The sequence below is a fragment of the Nannobrachium achirus genome (assembly GCF_963921795.1).
Source record: "Nannobrachium achirus genome assembly, chromosome: 2".
NCBI classification, from domain to species: Eukaryota; Metazoa; Chordata; class Actinopteri; order Myctophiformes; family Myctophidae; genus Nannobrachium; species Nannobrachium achirus.
The window spans coordinates 46015687-46033075 of NC_137811.1; the positions used below are offsets into that span (position 1 = coordinate 46015687).

The 17389-nt window shown below is 40.2% G+C and overlaps 1 protein-coding gene across 1 annotated transcript in view; it reads right to left on the minus strand.

The window, feature by feature from the left end:
* Positions 1-17389, minus strand: part of LOC308298647 (doublecortin domain-containing protein 2-like) — a gene marked incomplete at both ends in the record, with an annotated part of 41670 nt that overhangs the window by 11793 nt on the left and 12488 nt on the right. The window contains 5 exons of the mRNA XM_080742290.1: positions 13599-13785; positions 14095-14149; positions 15349-15498; positions 15919-16053; positions 16281-16357. Coding sequence (XP_080598416.1) covers positions 13599-13785; positions 14095-14149; positions 15349-15498; positions 15919-16053; positions 16281-16357 — 604 coding nt within the window. The remainder of the gene's footprint in view (positions 1-13598; positions 13786-14094; positions 14150-15348; positions 15499-15918; positions 16054-16280; positions 16358-17389) is intronic.

Consider the following 17389-nt stretch of genomic DNA (forward strand, 5'->3'; position numbering starts at 1 on the left):
TTACAACGTCATACAACATGCTGTAGAGGACCCAGGATGCTTTCATTCTGTAAACAATAACACTGTTTACTGTTTCACTGTCTCCTGAGTATTCCAACCATTGTGAGCATCCTTTTTGCAACCGTTGTCCTGGGAAATTACATGAACTATCAGAGAAACGGCAGTGTTTTCGAATGTTTGCCCCAGAATAGGGATGCTAGTGTTCAACATTCTACACTTTCTACAGTGAAACTGTAGACTTCGATGTCTCGCTGTCTGTCTCTTACTGTCTCTCTTTGTGAGTTGACAAAGACACATATGGAGAGGCAGTAGAACAGTATGCATGCACAGTATGAACCACTAAATATAACAAACTACCATCTGTATCTAGGCATTCAGCAGATGCTTTTATCCAGAGCCACTTACAAAGAGCAAGGTATAGTAAAATACTGTACATGTCGAGGCGCCAACTTTCTGCTGGTGTAATCTATACTATGCTTTGACATGCTTTGAATATAGTACTTGAAGCTTTGAAGCCTTATTTTTATTTTGTTGTTTTCTGTTGAAAATAAGTAATTTCCAGTGAGCTGATGATGATCATACAACAAAATATAACCTAAAGTAGCCTTTACTCTTTATATTAAGTAGGGTGTCAGTGAAGCAAAACCATGGCACGATAATCACGGAACAGGCATCCCAGCCTGATGAACTGAGAGAGAACGACCCGCTGGGACCCCTTTTAAATCCGTTACCATAGCACGAGTGCATGCATATACAGTATGTCTGAACAGCAGATTAGGAACGCCTCAACTTTGAAGCGTTACTGCTTTGCTCTACTTACTTACTGAGCTGTACAGTACAATAGTTCTGCCAAGGGCAAGGCCTGAAGGGGAATTAACGCCTTACAATTTGCAATTTAGGCATTTAGCAGACGCTTTTAATCCAAATCGATTTACAATAGTGACGGCAGAGATCAGCATCTCGGCCAGCACCGCTGCCTAGGGCGCGCCATTGAGGAGGGGGTACTTTCCAAATTGTTCTAAAATGTTCAATCAGCTTGATGTGATGACATCTGCATGCTGACTGACAGGCTGGACACAGCTGCGCTGACTTGGTTCTGATCAAGTGTTTGACCATGGAAGCTCAACACTCTGCCTCATTCATTGCTCTCGCTGGAGGAACACTCTCATCGGGCAGTAATCGATTACACTCCACTGGTTCTCAGTCGCACATTTACTGTGTTAGTTATGTGGCCTGACACTGTTGTTTCTGTCCTCCATAGGCAATATATGTAGGAGAGCGACTCAATGCTACTTTATTTTGTATTTTGGAAATTGCCCCGACCGGGAAGAAGTTACATTTAAAAATGGGATTTTAACCTCCCCCTCCCTTGTAACATTATCCTCATTATTTGAACTTTACACTGCCTCCGTGTCCGTTGGTTTGGGTCAGTATGTGACATGTATGTATATTATACAAAAATATACTTGTCATAGACACATTATGTCAAATATGTACTCATAGAAGGCTTAGAAAGATAGGCTACGAAGCAAAGCGTCAAAACTCAAGGTAAAACGTCTCTGAAAAAAAAGAAAGTTTACTCTAAACAAATTAATAACATGAAGTGAAGTAATCCTAAAAGAAACCATGAACGTCTCTCTCTCTTCCACTCACAGAAACAAAAGTAACCAACTATGGCCCTTGTTAAACAAATGTATAATAATAAGAATACACCAAAGGTCATGCCACATACTCTGAAAACATAAGTAGACACTGCATAATAAAGAATTACCCACAATAGTGGTTAAAAGTTTTAGTTTCAATAAACAAAACAATTTAAATTAGCGTTTTCTTTTGATTACACACATTTGACCTTCGTCTCTAGAAGGAAAAGATTAAGTTCTTAGAATTGTACCATCGTAATAATGCTACCACGTAAATAGAATTATGCACCTCATGTTCCAAGGGGCTTGAAGACCTCGATGAATAAAGAACACGTTTCTTTTTCTCCCAATAGTGAAATTGCTTGTAGCCCTGGCCTTGTAAGCATTGACTGCCACTCAAAGAAGTGCAGGAATAATAGCTTTCAAGACAGTGAAGCAAAGTACTGTAATATTCATAAAGGTCATGGGTTCAGCTACATTTTCTCAACTCTAAAAAAGGAAATGGTGGAGAGTGCTCCATGAATGGGAATTTGCAGAATTATCTACCCATTTTTGGATCACAGGTCCTCTGCGATTGAATTTGGTCAGTCCCATATATTTCGGCAGATTGGCTATTATTCACTAAACAACATACAACAAAGTGTACAGGGCTTAAGTAATTAGAATTAGAATTTCGTCTCCACTCCTTCGGGACATATATATTTTTTTATATTAATTTGCACATGTATACTGTACATGTATGTGAAATGTGTCTTCTTCATTTACCCATCCTAATAATTGGGAGCAGTGGTTAAGGAACATTGCATCAAGTTGCTAATCCATCAATACAATGTACTGGGGCAACAATCAACAGAGCTCTCTCATTTTGCATCAGTGTCAGGCCGAGAGCTTTGAAGCAGAGTTGCTGCTTCTATCACAACCACTTCAGATGCCCTCCTTAAGCTACGAAGCCTCGAATCCACCAGTAGAAAGGAGCACATCTGGAAGTGACAGCTGCTAACCCCGGTAACCATGTATAGGCTATGTCACAGTCATTTATGTGCAGTGTCTTAGATGTTGGTGCTGCTATCACAAGTACTCCAGAAGTGCTTCTGTAAACTCTTGGAGGGAAAAGGGGGAGGGGGAAAAAAGTGCAAATCAGGATAGATGGGAAATGGCAGACATTAAAAACGTAGGCTATGTCCCGAAAATGGCAGATGTTACCCTAACCCTATAGTTTGTATGTCACAGCCAGCACTGTTGTATGTCACAGCCGAAACCCTTGTTAACAGATTAATATGACAGATTAGTATATCTACGCATGCTCTTTAATCCAGTAATCCTGCATCAAAGGGTCATGAAGAACCTTTTTCTGCTTTGCCGAAAAGGAGAGATGAAGGGGGAGTGACGAATGAGGGACGGATGAGGAAGGAGGACGCTCGTCTGAGATGGAAAATTACGAGTGCATTCACAGAAGCAAACACACACGCGCATTCTCACATGCACACGTGTGTGTGTGTGTGTGTGTGCGTGTGTGTGTGTGTGTGTGTGTGTGTGTATCTCGCCCTAAGATACTGACATGAAAAACAACCTTTATACATGATCTCCCTCTCATCCTTTGCTGGTGAGCCTCTCTTGGTTGAGACAAGCCCACGGTTTAAGACGTACACAGTCTTTGTGTTCATGTCTCCTGTCTCACAACGTTGTTTTGGGCTGTATGTCACTCTGACAGGCATTATGGATACACGGACTAACGGAGCTAATTCCCACAGGCAGCATCACCTTTTTATGACACCAGATAGGCTGGGGGGTTGATCTGGTTGGTTAGCTTGCGCACACACGCACGCACGCACGCCCACACACACACACACACACACGCAATGGAAATGTAGAAACAAGGACAACATGTACTGTATTCACATGTACTGTACATACTTAAACACAAAGTATTCAAGGGCAAAACATGCACACGCGCACACAAACATACACATACACACAGTCTTCAAAAAAAATGCCCACATTTAAATATCAATTTCATAGAGGGACAGTCCTCACGGACACATTGTGTATTTCAAATTGATTTGGTGCAGCTGTAACTACACTAAGGGGAAGCTGGCAAATGAATAGGATGTCAACCTATTCAGAGCACAACGTTCTGTTCTCTGTACTCCAAGTAAATATGGGCTGTCCTTGAAAACACCATCCACTTCTTTAAATAACATCAACCAAACTGCAAAATGTGTGTGTGTGTGTGTGTGTGTGTGTGTGTGTGTGTGTGTGTGTGTGTGTGTGTGTGTGTGTGTGTGTGTGAGAGAGAGAGGGAGCGTGTTTGGCCAGCCCTGTACGGTTTATTGCATGGGTGAAATAGGCTATCTCTTCCTCTCTCTCCCGTCCACAGCATGTGTCATGCGTGTCCAGTCCATAAGTGTACTGTACTGTATGTGCCGCCATAGACAGACACACACACAACCGCTACAATTTGTTTCAGCCATTAGCTAACTGTATCAATCCTAAACCTAAAAAAAGGAGGAAGAATATATAAATATGAATAAACACACACACACACACACACACACACACACACACGCACACAGTACACCAGCCAATTACCAGACCTCCAACATGGCCCTCTGCACCACAGACAACCTGCTGTGTTCTGCATGTCATTGTCAAACCATAGAGGGTAGTGCACCATTTTCTAAAGGGTGCCAATATGCTTATTCTGACACAAACCTTTGTCAGGGGTAAAACACACACACACACACACACACACACACACACACACACACACACACACACACACACACACACACACACACACACACACACACACACACACACACACACACACACACACACACACACACACACACACACACACACACACACACACACACACACACACACACACACACACACACGCAAAAGAATGAACAAAAAATAAATAAAAACCCTCCTGAGCTCCTCGTTAATGCATGCATGAGTGAGGGGTCTCTCTCTCTCTCTCTCTCTCTCTCTCTTCAGAGTGCTAGGCTCTTTTGTTGAATTGTCAGAGCAGCAATTTGCCCCATGAGGGGAAGAGACAAATAAAACACAGCTTTGAGGGCTCTGTATGGAGTGATTATCCAGGGGAAAGGCAATTATGCAGGCCCCACCCAAGCTTTATCCCTCTTCCACCCATCCCTCCATCATCAATACCACTTAATTCATCATCATCATCATCATCATCATCATCATCATCATCATCATCATCGCTCTATTTCATACCTCCTCATCTCTTTTTCTTATTCTCTCAATTTTCTTAGTCCACTCTTCAGTCCTAACCATTGCTCTCCTCTCACTCTATTCTACATTTGTGCTCTTTTCATCCTCTCTTAAGGCTGATTCTTCTTCCCTTTCATCGTCTCTTCACTTCATCTGATCTGTCCTCCACACCTGCACACCCCTATCCTCTACCATCCTCTCCTTCCTTTCTTCTGTCTCCTCTGTTGCCTTTTCCTCTCTACCAACCTCTTCTCTCACACGCTCATCTTTTCAACAGAAAGATGGAACTGAATGTGTTGTTATAGGGCTTTAAAGAAATGAAGCAGTTAAGATTAAGTCACACTTAATAATAATACTAATAACCTTTATTTGTCAGATACATTGCTGTAATTTGAAATTGTTCTCGACCTTTTGACCCATCTCTTGGTACCGTGCCACACACACACACACACACACACACACACACACACACACACACACACACACACACACACACACACACACACACACACACACACACACACACACACACACACACACACACACACTCCTCTGTCTGTCTTTCCACTCTCTATTTTAACAATACTGCACACACACAACCCTTCTGCTCAAGCTGGTTCTCCACCGCCAGTGGACAGTGAATAATGGATACTGACACACACAAGCGCGCGCGCACGCGCACACACACACACACACACACACACACACACACACACACACACACACACACACACACACACACACACACACACACACACACACACACACACACACACACACACAGGTGCATCCAGATAGACCTCCCTGTCACAACACAGCCAGCACAGAACCGAGGGAGAAGCTCAGGTTACGAGGTCACCCTGTCTCTCTCCGTCTTTCTCTCTCCCTCCCTTCTTCTCTCCATCTCATCCTCCACCCTTTCACTGAAATAAGTTTATAATGACACGATACCTTTATGATGATCATCCTTTGTCCCCGCTCCAGTGATCCATCAAACCGGAGGTTTGAAGTAAGGGTCTCAGGTCTCTTGTTCTTTCCATAGTCACTGCCAGTTGACTGGCACTTCGCTGTGACTGTCACTTTTGGCTACTGTGTGTTCTTTTGGCAAACGGATGTGGTGATGTGTTCACGCACAGACTGGGCAGCGTTCCCAATAGGAAACTCTAGCATGAATAACACCATGAGTGAACATTTAACTCTGAGAGTGTAACAATGGACCCACACGGGTCAGGGTTTTACTGTGTATAATAATCCCTTTGGCAACATTCACAACGAGACAGATAACATCTGCTACTGGATAGATCTTAACACTAAACTAATCAATTAGCCTAGTTATTTGATTCTGCCGAGGCCTGGCCCTTCAGCACCATGGACTAAAAAAAGAGCTGTTCCCTCAGCACCATGGACAGAGACAGAAAAAGACCCATGACTTTTCCCACTGCAAATCGTTGTTGTCGGGTGGAAACCTTGTATGTCCAAAACCGTTCGTTTTGTATTTATCATTTAAGAAATGATTTAAACTAGTGAAAATAGCCGATCTACAAGCACACAACGACAGTCTTGTATGATGAAGCAGGGATTTACTTTACGAAAAAACTTGAAACAAGGTTTCTGCCTGACAGCGACAAGATGGTATTCCTCTTGAAAATCCTGAATGAAAACTGTAGTGTTCATTTAACTCCCAGAAAATGACATTTTGCTGTGGGTTCCTTCATTTGTGAAAACCTGCAAATATGTTAACTTAAAGAAGGAATAAACCAGAATCTAGCTACGTCGTCTATAATATATAATATGTGCTGGTGAATACATTTGACGGCAGACGTACCCGGTCAAATTATGAAGGATGCCAGGGATATGTGATACCTCATACGATATCATCAAATGACTGATCTTGTTCTCTGACCTGTCTGTCTCTTAATTTAATCGTTGGTCAAAGTCACCCAAGGGCACCGACAATGCAACATGATTCTGTATGCCTGTAATATGACATGCCACACAATCTAATGTACAGAGGATTTTACGGTCACAGTACAGCTCTTGGATAAGCTCAGCTGAAGGAAGAACACGTGCATGTACTGTATGCATGCACCCATGCATTCACACACACACACGCACACGCACACACACACACACACACACACACACACACACACACACACACACACACACACACACACACACACATTTCTGTACCCAACATTTCTCCTCCTTTAATTGTAAATGCCATCTCCCCTGAACCACAGACACAATTCTCCATGCTCCTTTGGGCTCCTGTTGTCAACTCTGCTGCTTGCCAGAGGAGTAAACAGGCTACATCAATCTTGGATGACGTAATCTAGTTCATGCTCCAGTACAGGCACTAGCCACTACCTAAATGTATCTATCTTTCTTTCTTTTTTTTTCTTTTCTTTTTTTTCAAAGTACAATCTTTTTACTTCAGACAAATGCATTACATTGCATTCAACATCATATTTACAAAGTATCCAATCATTTTGCATCCATAGTGCCACAACATATCGTCGTTGCCGGGTAAAAACCTTGTATGTCCAAAACCGTTCGTTTTGAATTTATCATTTAAAAAAAGATTTAAAAAAAGATTTAAACTAGTGAAAACAGCCGATCTAGAAGCACACAACGCCTCGCACCGCGAGGCGTAGACAGAACTCTGTCTAACCAAAGGCTCAGTGCACCTGCTGCGCTACAAGTGTCCAACATGGCAGCCATGTAAAACACTGTTTTCACTACTTTTGTGCGAGGGCTTTACTTTGCGAAAGAACGTGCACATTTGAAACTTGGGAGATACGAGGTTTCCACCCGACGACCACGATATTTTCTACACGTGGAAGACCGTCACTTGGAAACTACTAGTAAAACATAAGCTAAGACAGGGGATATGGGTCAGTGACGTGACGCCCCAAAAAATGTGTTTTTAAAAAAACTTTAAATTGCAGGCATAAAAGTTATTTACTTTTGTTCTACTCACTCTCAACCTTATGGAAATACATTTTGTTTTTAGATATTTTATTGGAATCAGACTTTATTCAGCAGTTTGTTGTACTTGTGCCTAAAATCGTCATATGGTGTGACATGAAAATAATTGTTCATAAAATGAAAATGGAGTACATCTTTCTTAAGTTACTCACTTTATCAAAGTCCTTTATCATAACTAACCAGTGATCCACTATAGTTTTTTGAAAATTAATTATATCTGTATGTTTTTTTCATAATCGACACTCTGTGTGAGGCCCATGTTCATGATCTTACAACATATTTTAAATGTATTCTGTCAAAACTTTCTCTAAAATTACACAAATATTTGTGACTCTTCCTGATAATATTCTCTATGTAATGCATAAACATTTTTTTGGTTTAATCATTAATAAAGGTATGATTTTTCACTATTTGGAATGTCACACCAAATGATTTAGTGTCACACCGTATGATCATATCTTCATGTGTCAAAGCAAACTGTGTTTAACCTACCTATTAGTGAGTACTGAACTTTACTGATTGATTAAACAATTACCCAGGATAACATGGCCTTAATATTTCTGAACAGGATATTATTGTAGGGCTTTAACATGGGATAAGAAAGAATTGTAGTAGTAGATGGATGATGAGGATGTGCACAGGAATGCTACACACACCTAAGTCTTCTGCCGGCCCACGGCAGAAGGATCCTAAAGAGACAATAAGGCGCATAGCCACACTTGGAGCCAAGGCAACATTTTATTAACACCAATTAGTGGAAACAGAACTCAGCATTCAGGTAAATTGCTTTTTTCCTAAGTGTTGAACAAATGTAATTAGGAATCATGACATTACACCACATCTCCACAACTCCAAAAATAGCTGATCTACAAGCTCTCGCAGCACAACGTGTTGAGAGCTTGTAGATCAGCTATTTTCGCTAGTTTTGTCTCGGGTCCTACCTTAACACTGTCCACTGTCCAGTCCAGTGAGTGAAAGTACAAAAGTATTAGATCAGATTAGATTATACATTTAGACTGTATTGTACATCAGCCAGTCGTATTTGGTGAGGGTAGCAAACCGGCTGCCTTGTTGTGGTTCTGCTATGCCACAGACAACCTCCTGCTCTTCTTAGAAAATGCAGTCTCGCCCCTTTGGCTCCTCTCTCCTTGCTGGGTCATTGTTTAGTTTCTCCCTGTACTTTCTCGTTCTCTCAGCACTTGTCATTTTCCAGCTGACAAAAGAAAATGGAATGTATAGTTTAAGACAAAGAGAAAATATTGTTTAGATTGAAACAATATGTTAAGGTTTCTGTGAAGGGGTTTCTGCTCTGTCTGATGAATTTGAAGTATCACTGAATGAAGCTAAATTACATTTTATGTAAAATGTTTAAAACAAATGTTTAAATGTACAAAAGAAACATGGAACTTTGTTATTTATTGTTATATCTGTAGTTAAATACAGTATAAATCATATGGTGTGACAATCAAGTCATATGGCGTGACAAGCAAACATGTCACACCATATGATTAAGTGTCACACCATATTACTGTTTTCTCCATTTAGGTTTACCTTGAGGCTACTATGTACACATTAGCATGCTAACAGCATGCTAGCTATAACAAAGCAGCCTAGATCTACATGGAAATATGACCAAAACTTCAAATAACTTAAGCTTTTTTTAAAGAAAAGGTGTCACACCAAAAGACATCCAGAATGGTGAGTTTGTCAACGTTTCAACAAGATGGCATTTCATGAAAATGTTAAAATCATAACTCACCTCAGACACCTGTCTTGCAGTTGTGCTGGGAGTGCTGAATAGCCTTACAGAAGAAGGACCTCTCTAGCCAATAGGTGTCCAAATAATTGCCTGTTTAATTTTTCCAAACTAGTGTCACACCAAATGATTTTGGGTTGGGGGACAAAATGTTTTTGATCAGAAATGACTGAAAACATTATGCTTTGACTTTGAAAAGATATAGGCTCAAAATAGACATTTTTTTTAGCCTAAATTCATTTTCAAATGATTTTTAGCAATTCTTTTTCTTAGTTTTATTCAAGTTCCCACTTTGAGAAACAAGGTCAGGACAGTCACACCATATGAGTTTTGCCATGTTTGGTTGAAGATTCTGAAGAAATGAGGAATGAAATGTTTTAATCTTGAGTAAGTTCACATAAAGCTTAATGTCCTGCACAATATTCAGAAGGTTTTTGACAAATATATTTTTTATTTATACATGTTTGACACCGAGGACAGCGAAAACGTTACGTCACGTCACCCACCCATATACTGTTAATGTTTCAGCAGAACAGCAAGCTGCACCAGTTATAAGGCTAGACGATGACGTTATGTTTCACAGAACAGTGAGAGATGCTGTGTTGTTACTCCTGTATGCTGTGAGCCACACAGACCTACTTCTAATATTTCCCAAAGAGCAACAGTGCCACTAAGTGGACACTTGAGAGTATATCATGTTACATAAGATTTGGGAAGACAGGCATTACATCATCAAGCAAATCCACTAACCAAGTCATTTTCAGAGCTGAAATGTATAGTAAACATGAGGCAATGCATTGTAAGGCCAGAGTTAAATAGCAACTAGAAAAATATTGTTCCTTCGAAACAATTGTGGGCTCGCTTCAAGCCAGAAAACAATGGCTATAAAAGCACAAAATGTCAGGATCGCAGGCAGTGCTCTCTTTGACGTTACTGACGTCAAAGTTTGTCCATTTTTTTCCAAAAATGTGTTGTGCAAAAGTTGACCCGCTGGTGGCGCTATAACAGGCCAATGTGAGAAGGTTGGTATCTGTTCCTTGACCTATTGGGAATGTGCTTGCAAGATTTCACGCACATCCCAGGCTGTGTTCATGATTTGAGGTGTTTTTGGCTTTGGACACTTTATTGCTGCTTGCAGCTATATTTATTATTATTATTTTATAATTTTTTTGTGTGCACTTCATAGGCATGTTAGATAAAGGTCCTTAGATTGCGTGTAGAATGTTTCATGCAAATTGCAAAAAAAAAATCCTAGAATAAAAACGGGTTTAAGCGTTTTACAAACTGCTCAAAATTATATAGCGCCCCCCTTTGGCCATTTGGGGTAAGATTGGTTTTAGTGATATTTGGAATAACACTCTACATCTTTGCCAAATGCCATGAACATGCTACTTTGTATGTATGATTTAGAGGCAGAAGAATAATTTGCATAAAAATGCAATATTCATTGAATTATTTAAAAAAGCATGTTTCAATTTTAAAGAAATCCGATCTGACAGATCTTTAGATATCGGTCCAAAGTTCACGTAAAAAAAGTTTTGTGCACGTGACGTGAAAATTTCAGAATAAAAGCGGGTTTACGCGTTTTACAAACTGCTCAAATTGGCGGAAAATCTAAGGGCGGAGCTTACTTAACAACGACACAGATGTCTTCCGCTTGAGTCAAAGCACGCGTGTAACAAGTTGCATGTCTTCAAACGAAACGAGTCAAGACTTATGCCCGTTTGAAGTTTGAATTTTCAAACGCTTCGTATAGCGCCCCCCTTTGGCCAATTGGAATAAGATTGGTTTCAGGGATATTTTGACTAACCTTCTACATCTTTGCCAAATGCCATGAACGTGTGACTTTGTATGTATGATTTAGAGGCAAAAGAATTATTGGCATAAAACTGCAATATTGAGTGAATTATTAAAAAATAATGTTTCACTTTAAAAAAAATCTGGTTGATCAATCTGACCGTATTGGTCCAAAGTTCATGTGAAAAAGGTTTTGTGCGCTTAACTCAAAAATCCCAGGAGGAGATAGATTTTTACTGTTTTTCATATTATTCCGAATTGTGGGAGACCTAAAGGTCAGAGGTCAAAAGTTAGAGGGTAAAAGTTGTTCGGCATGAGGAGACGCATAAGTGTATACAGGTTTCATGGCTGTATGTATAACACAGCATGAGCTATACCTGTTCAAAGTTCGCACTTTCGAAGGCTTCCTACAGCGCCACCATTTGGCCGATTGCTGTAAAAAGTAATAGCACACGTCGCCACTGTAAGCTGAACACATTGATGTTTTTATTTTCATTTTCTCACTAAGTATGTAGGAGTAGAAAGGAACCGAAGATCCCGTCTACTTACTAGATAAATAAATAAATAAATAATGACAATATCTAAAGTGTGCTCGCCAGGTACTGGCGAGCCCACAATTAAGTAAGTAAGCTTATGTCTGGCGAGGTGGGTGTAGTTGAGGACACTCACTGAAACGTTAAATAGCTCTAATACTGTACATGCATTTGAATATTTGAATTAAGCAACTATTAAGTTGCATCATATTTTGTCACAATTATACAACATCTCAACTGTTTCAATAGTGCTGTAGTTATTATCATTCACTTCATCATGTCCCACTTTGGAAACACATAGGAAGTAAAACTTCCATCACTTATTGGGTTTATTTCTTTGAATGATATAGGATATACATATTAAAGGTCCTACACCATGCATTTAAAAATAATTTATATAACACTGTTTGTGTCCCAAAAACGTTTTTGAAAAGGTTTGAGGCTAAATTACCACTCCTGAATACAGAGCCCCTGTCATTTCTGCCTGGCTTTCAGAGCATTTTCAGCTGCAGTACCACCTTGTCCTGAGTGGGAGGACTGCGCTATTGAGCCAGTTTTGGCCCCACACTCCTCCCCACCTCCTGCTCAGCAGGCCTGCCCACCCCTCCCCAATCCTCTCCCAGCTCCTCCTGCCTCCTTATCAGGCCTGCCCACCCCTCCCCAACCCTCTCCCAGCTCCTCCTGCCTCCTTCTCAGGCCTTGTGACATCACAAATCTGACATTTCACAATCAGGACCGTTCTGAGACATGCTAACATAGATCTGCCCATAAACTGAGAAAGACACAATGGTCAGAAATAGGACTTTGTGAGGATAGAAGTTGCTGGTGGGACACCAAGAAAATACATAAAAATTGGAAAAATGAAAATTCATGGTGTAGTCCCTTTAAGGACTAGATTACGTTCATTTGTTTTATTACACAGCATGGTTGAATGCTTTATTCTGATTGGTCAGTCACTGAATTCAGCTGTGTGTTATTTCTCAATCCGCTGTCAAATCAAAGGCTCAGAGCGCCACCTGCTGGCTGCTGGGCTACTTGTCAGGATGATAAGACCTCTCTGCTTTGAGGTTGGGGTCTTATCATCTGTGGTGGAAAAAGTACTAAAAAAAAATTGTATTTACTTTTTTAAGTAAAAGTATCAATACTGCAGTGCATGGAAAGACCTAAGGCTATTTTCAGCACAGATTACCGTTGGTGTGGAGTCATCTGTCAACTGCACATCTAGGCTCGATGGTGCAGTCCTGATAGTTACACGGTTTGGTTGAATGCTTAATTCTGATTGGTCAATCACTGAATTCAGCGGTGTGTTATTTCTGGATAATGACCGCTGAGCTCAATAACAGAGCTCTGTCTAACCAAAGGCTCAGTGGCACTGAGTCAGTGCACCTCCATCACTTACCCCACCTGATTACATACAGCTCTAATGTATGTGATTAAAACAAGAACATACACTTATGCCATATTACAGTATTACAATATCCAAAATATTGGTATATCAAGTCTCATATCACAATATCGAGTTAATACCAACATATTGCCCACATATATTGCCTAGCACTACATGCCAGGTCTTCATTGTAATCTGTATGCTGTGTACATTTCTACTCCATTCAATTACACATGTGTTCTGCCTACCGTTATCAGGGACACTCAGGGACATGCTCAATCCACTCTTCTTCTTTCTGAGGGAGATGAGTCTGGCCTGGGAGAACTCTCTGACGATGGAAGACAAGTGTTCTTTGTTGTTCCCAGCATGGGCTGGAGGAGCCGTCTTAGTATCTCCACTTCCACCATCACTGCACCGGACCATGGACTTATTACTCTGGAGGTAAGAGCAATAGCAAGCTCATTGGAACATACAGATGTACAGCACGTATGAAACTGATAATGCAAACAGATCTTGTTTTAAAGAGGGCAATTGCGTCATTGCAGTTAATCAGATTAGTCATGTTTATTCAATTAAAGCACGTGATTAAAATGTCAATGAATGAAAAGAAACAAGGTTTCAGAATATATTTACTTGTTTAATAGAATACCTTATTCAAGAATCAATGACTGCTATGCTTTTCAATTAAGCAAAAGTTGTTTAATAAAAACTGTAAATGAATTGAATTCATGATCAGATTCTTACATTTTCATTTTGCTTTGAGAATCTGTAAATAGGGGGGAGAGTGTGAGCTTTTGTTCTGTAAACACAAAACAGAGAAAGAAACATATTATCATTAACGTATTAAAAAGTAATAATATGTTGTATCTTGTCAGATGCTGGACAAATCAACTGAAATCTTGTAATGCATCTGGAGAAAATAAATTATCGTCTGTGGCTCATGATACAGTGAATATCAGAATAATATAAAGAATTCCTAAACGGCCACGGGGGTACACTGACATCTTATGCCCCATAGTAGAACTGCATCTATAGTCTCAAAATAACTGCCTGACCACACAAACACAAATCTGCAGCGACCTCTCCTTTCTCTCTACACTTCAATGATGCTAGGATCTATCCTCTCCAGCCCAAAGAGCAGTAAATACAAAGAAACTGCTTAAAGTGATGTTCTTTTCTTCCCACTAACAATATCTAGATGCATGAAATCTGTTATGCACCTTAATGTATGTAGTAAACTACAAAGAGACCATCTTTGTACTTCTATACAGTGGCATGCACAGCAAGGTGCAAAGGAGATAAGTGCTTCCTGCTCACATTTTCAGGACTTTGAATAAATAATATGTTTCATGCCAGAAAGAGTGCTGTGAGTGGCTATGTATCGCCAGAAATGATTATGCAATTTATTGTTTTCCTTGAGATCACACATGGCAAATGAAACGCCCCTGCCCTTGGTCAACTAATTAAAAAAAACTATTAAAAGCACACCATTGCTTATATTTCCAACATACAACAATCTGCTGCCTAAAACAATTATAATCTGCCATTTAATAAAGAAAGAATAGCCCCACCCCCTTGTTTCCCCGATTCTGTACATACTGTATAGTGTTTTTATAACTGCGATATTATTGAATGTTTTCTTTGCTTGTCTGTCCATGAATTGAATATTGAGGGCTTTCAACATAAAAAAGACCGTAAAAGGTCTCATTTGAGATGTTCCTTTTAGGCAGGGTGTTTAACTGTACTTGTACAGTACTACATTTCAATTGTATTGACTATACTTGTACTGTTCTCCATGTTTGTCTAATAAAATAATCAATCAATCAAAAAAAGAAAGAAAAGACTATCAAATTATACACACAGTAGATGGACTATAATTCATCTCAGATTGTTAAAACACAAAATAGATACGTATGGTACATGTGAGTGCCTATACAAATAAATATACTGTACAAACATTTGTGTATTTTATTTTCAGTGTAAGTGTGAGGCCTATACCCATTGACCCTCCTTGTCACTCGTGGCTTGGTGACGAGCAGGTCACTGTATGGCAGCTTTTTAAACTTCTCCCTGCCCACAGCAACATAGAACTGACCATTATCCAGCTGCTTCCCATCTGTCAACTGGTGGCCTTCAAAGGTGTAAAGGCTTCAACGCACGCACGCACGCACACACAAACACAAACACACATTCTTTTTAGAATAATGTACAGACAAGCTCACATCTTGCAGAGTGGATATTTTTTTACATTTTTCTGACACCAACACTAGAACTAGAAAAAGTGCTCCTCTGGAAGGTTATTGTGAGCCAGCAATGTTCGGAATAACGCTATAACAGGTGAAAGTTTGGGGCAGAGGTTCTGTGTTCTGTGTGTGTGCAGTTCACTGCCATCGAGAAAGCGGTGGCAGAGATTAGCTGTTCACAGACAGAACCACGGACGGGTAAACAGGGAGCAATACATAGTCTCGGCCATGTCTTGCGGCCTGGCGGAGACAATAATCAGACTAATCGATCTCAATTATAAAGACAACAAATATCAACATTTAGTCCTACACAACAGATGTGTACCTCCGTACACCACCCAGAATCCTCAGACCCATCTTCTCTGTGACCATCTCCAGTATTCTGTCAAATTGACCCAACATCCTCTGGGGGATCAATAGCCTCAGTGCTGGGTTCAACACATCCCCATTCGCTACCACACTGAGAAGAAAAAAGATCAGCCAGTTATCATGGTACATTTTGATACAAAATTGACATTTGGGCATGTTATTTCCAATATATTAGCTGCCCGAGATGTACATATATAGCCTACTGTATGTGTACATATAATAATGTATGTGTACAATTTTCATATCATAAGTATACCATACATATACAATCTCCTCTCCACAGTATCACACACCCCCAAGAATGTAAGTTTAACTCACAATATTGGACACGGCTCCTTGATGGGCTTAAGGAATCTAGCAGACACAATGATTCGACTCTGGGGCAAAGGTCTAAACTGGCAGGGGAAGAATCAATTTAAAATGGGTCAAAATGTTAGCTGCTGTAACTTAGCCTCTTAACCTTTTGGCTATTGTGCTGAAATTCAGGGATTAATGTCATCGTTTTGCTTCAGCTCTATGTACATAATGCCATACTATCAAACTGAGAAAGGACATTTTAATTAGTTTGACACAGTTTGACTTTAACTAGCATGAAACAATAATGTTTGAAAATACATGATGAAACCTTCAGTTCATTGCTTTAACATTTCGTAAATCTAGGCTATGATACATCAAAGAAAAAGATTACATTTTGCCCAAAAAGTAAGAGAGATAAATAACTATTGTCCAAACTGACATACTTTCCTGCATCTCTACAGACATAATGAACTGGACAATGGCCCCTGCATAATCCCATGGAGGTATGAGGTTGCAGAGAGTGATCACTGCCTGTGCTCTCCCATAGCACCTGGCAACCCTTTGTGATACTAAACCTCTGATCCTGAGAGGAACAGAGATCAGGGTGGCAGTATATTAAAAGTCTTCTGGGGTTTATGCACCCTAGCAACAGAGGTAAGCAGGGCAGAAGCAGTATAGGTGAAAAGTCACTTAAACTGGAATGAAAACAGGGTTAAAGGTGAATAATGTAGTGAATGTGATGATGATTAATAATTAAAGATGTGTGGCTTCCTAAATTCAAGGTTGCTTTAATATTTTATAGCATTAAACAAGATTAAACACGATAGGCTGCCCCCAATGTTAAAATTGGTGGCCTGGCCGGCAGGCCGGCATGTAGACCTCTCATGGATATTTTCAAATGAAAGGGGGTTTCACGTTTGGGAATCTCTCTTCTTTGATTGATGTCTCTCCAATCCCCACAATCAGCTAGACTAAATAGGGGAATGAGAAGGTTTAGAGATAAAGCGAGAGAGGTGAGGTTGAGATAGTTTGGATAGTTTGGATAAGAAGGATGCTGAAGGTGGAACTGCCAGGCAAGATGCCTGGATTAGGTGAGAGGGGACAGGCTGGCGTCACAGAGGAAGACACAG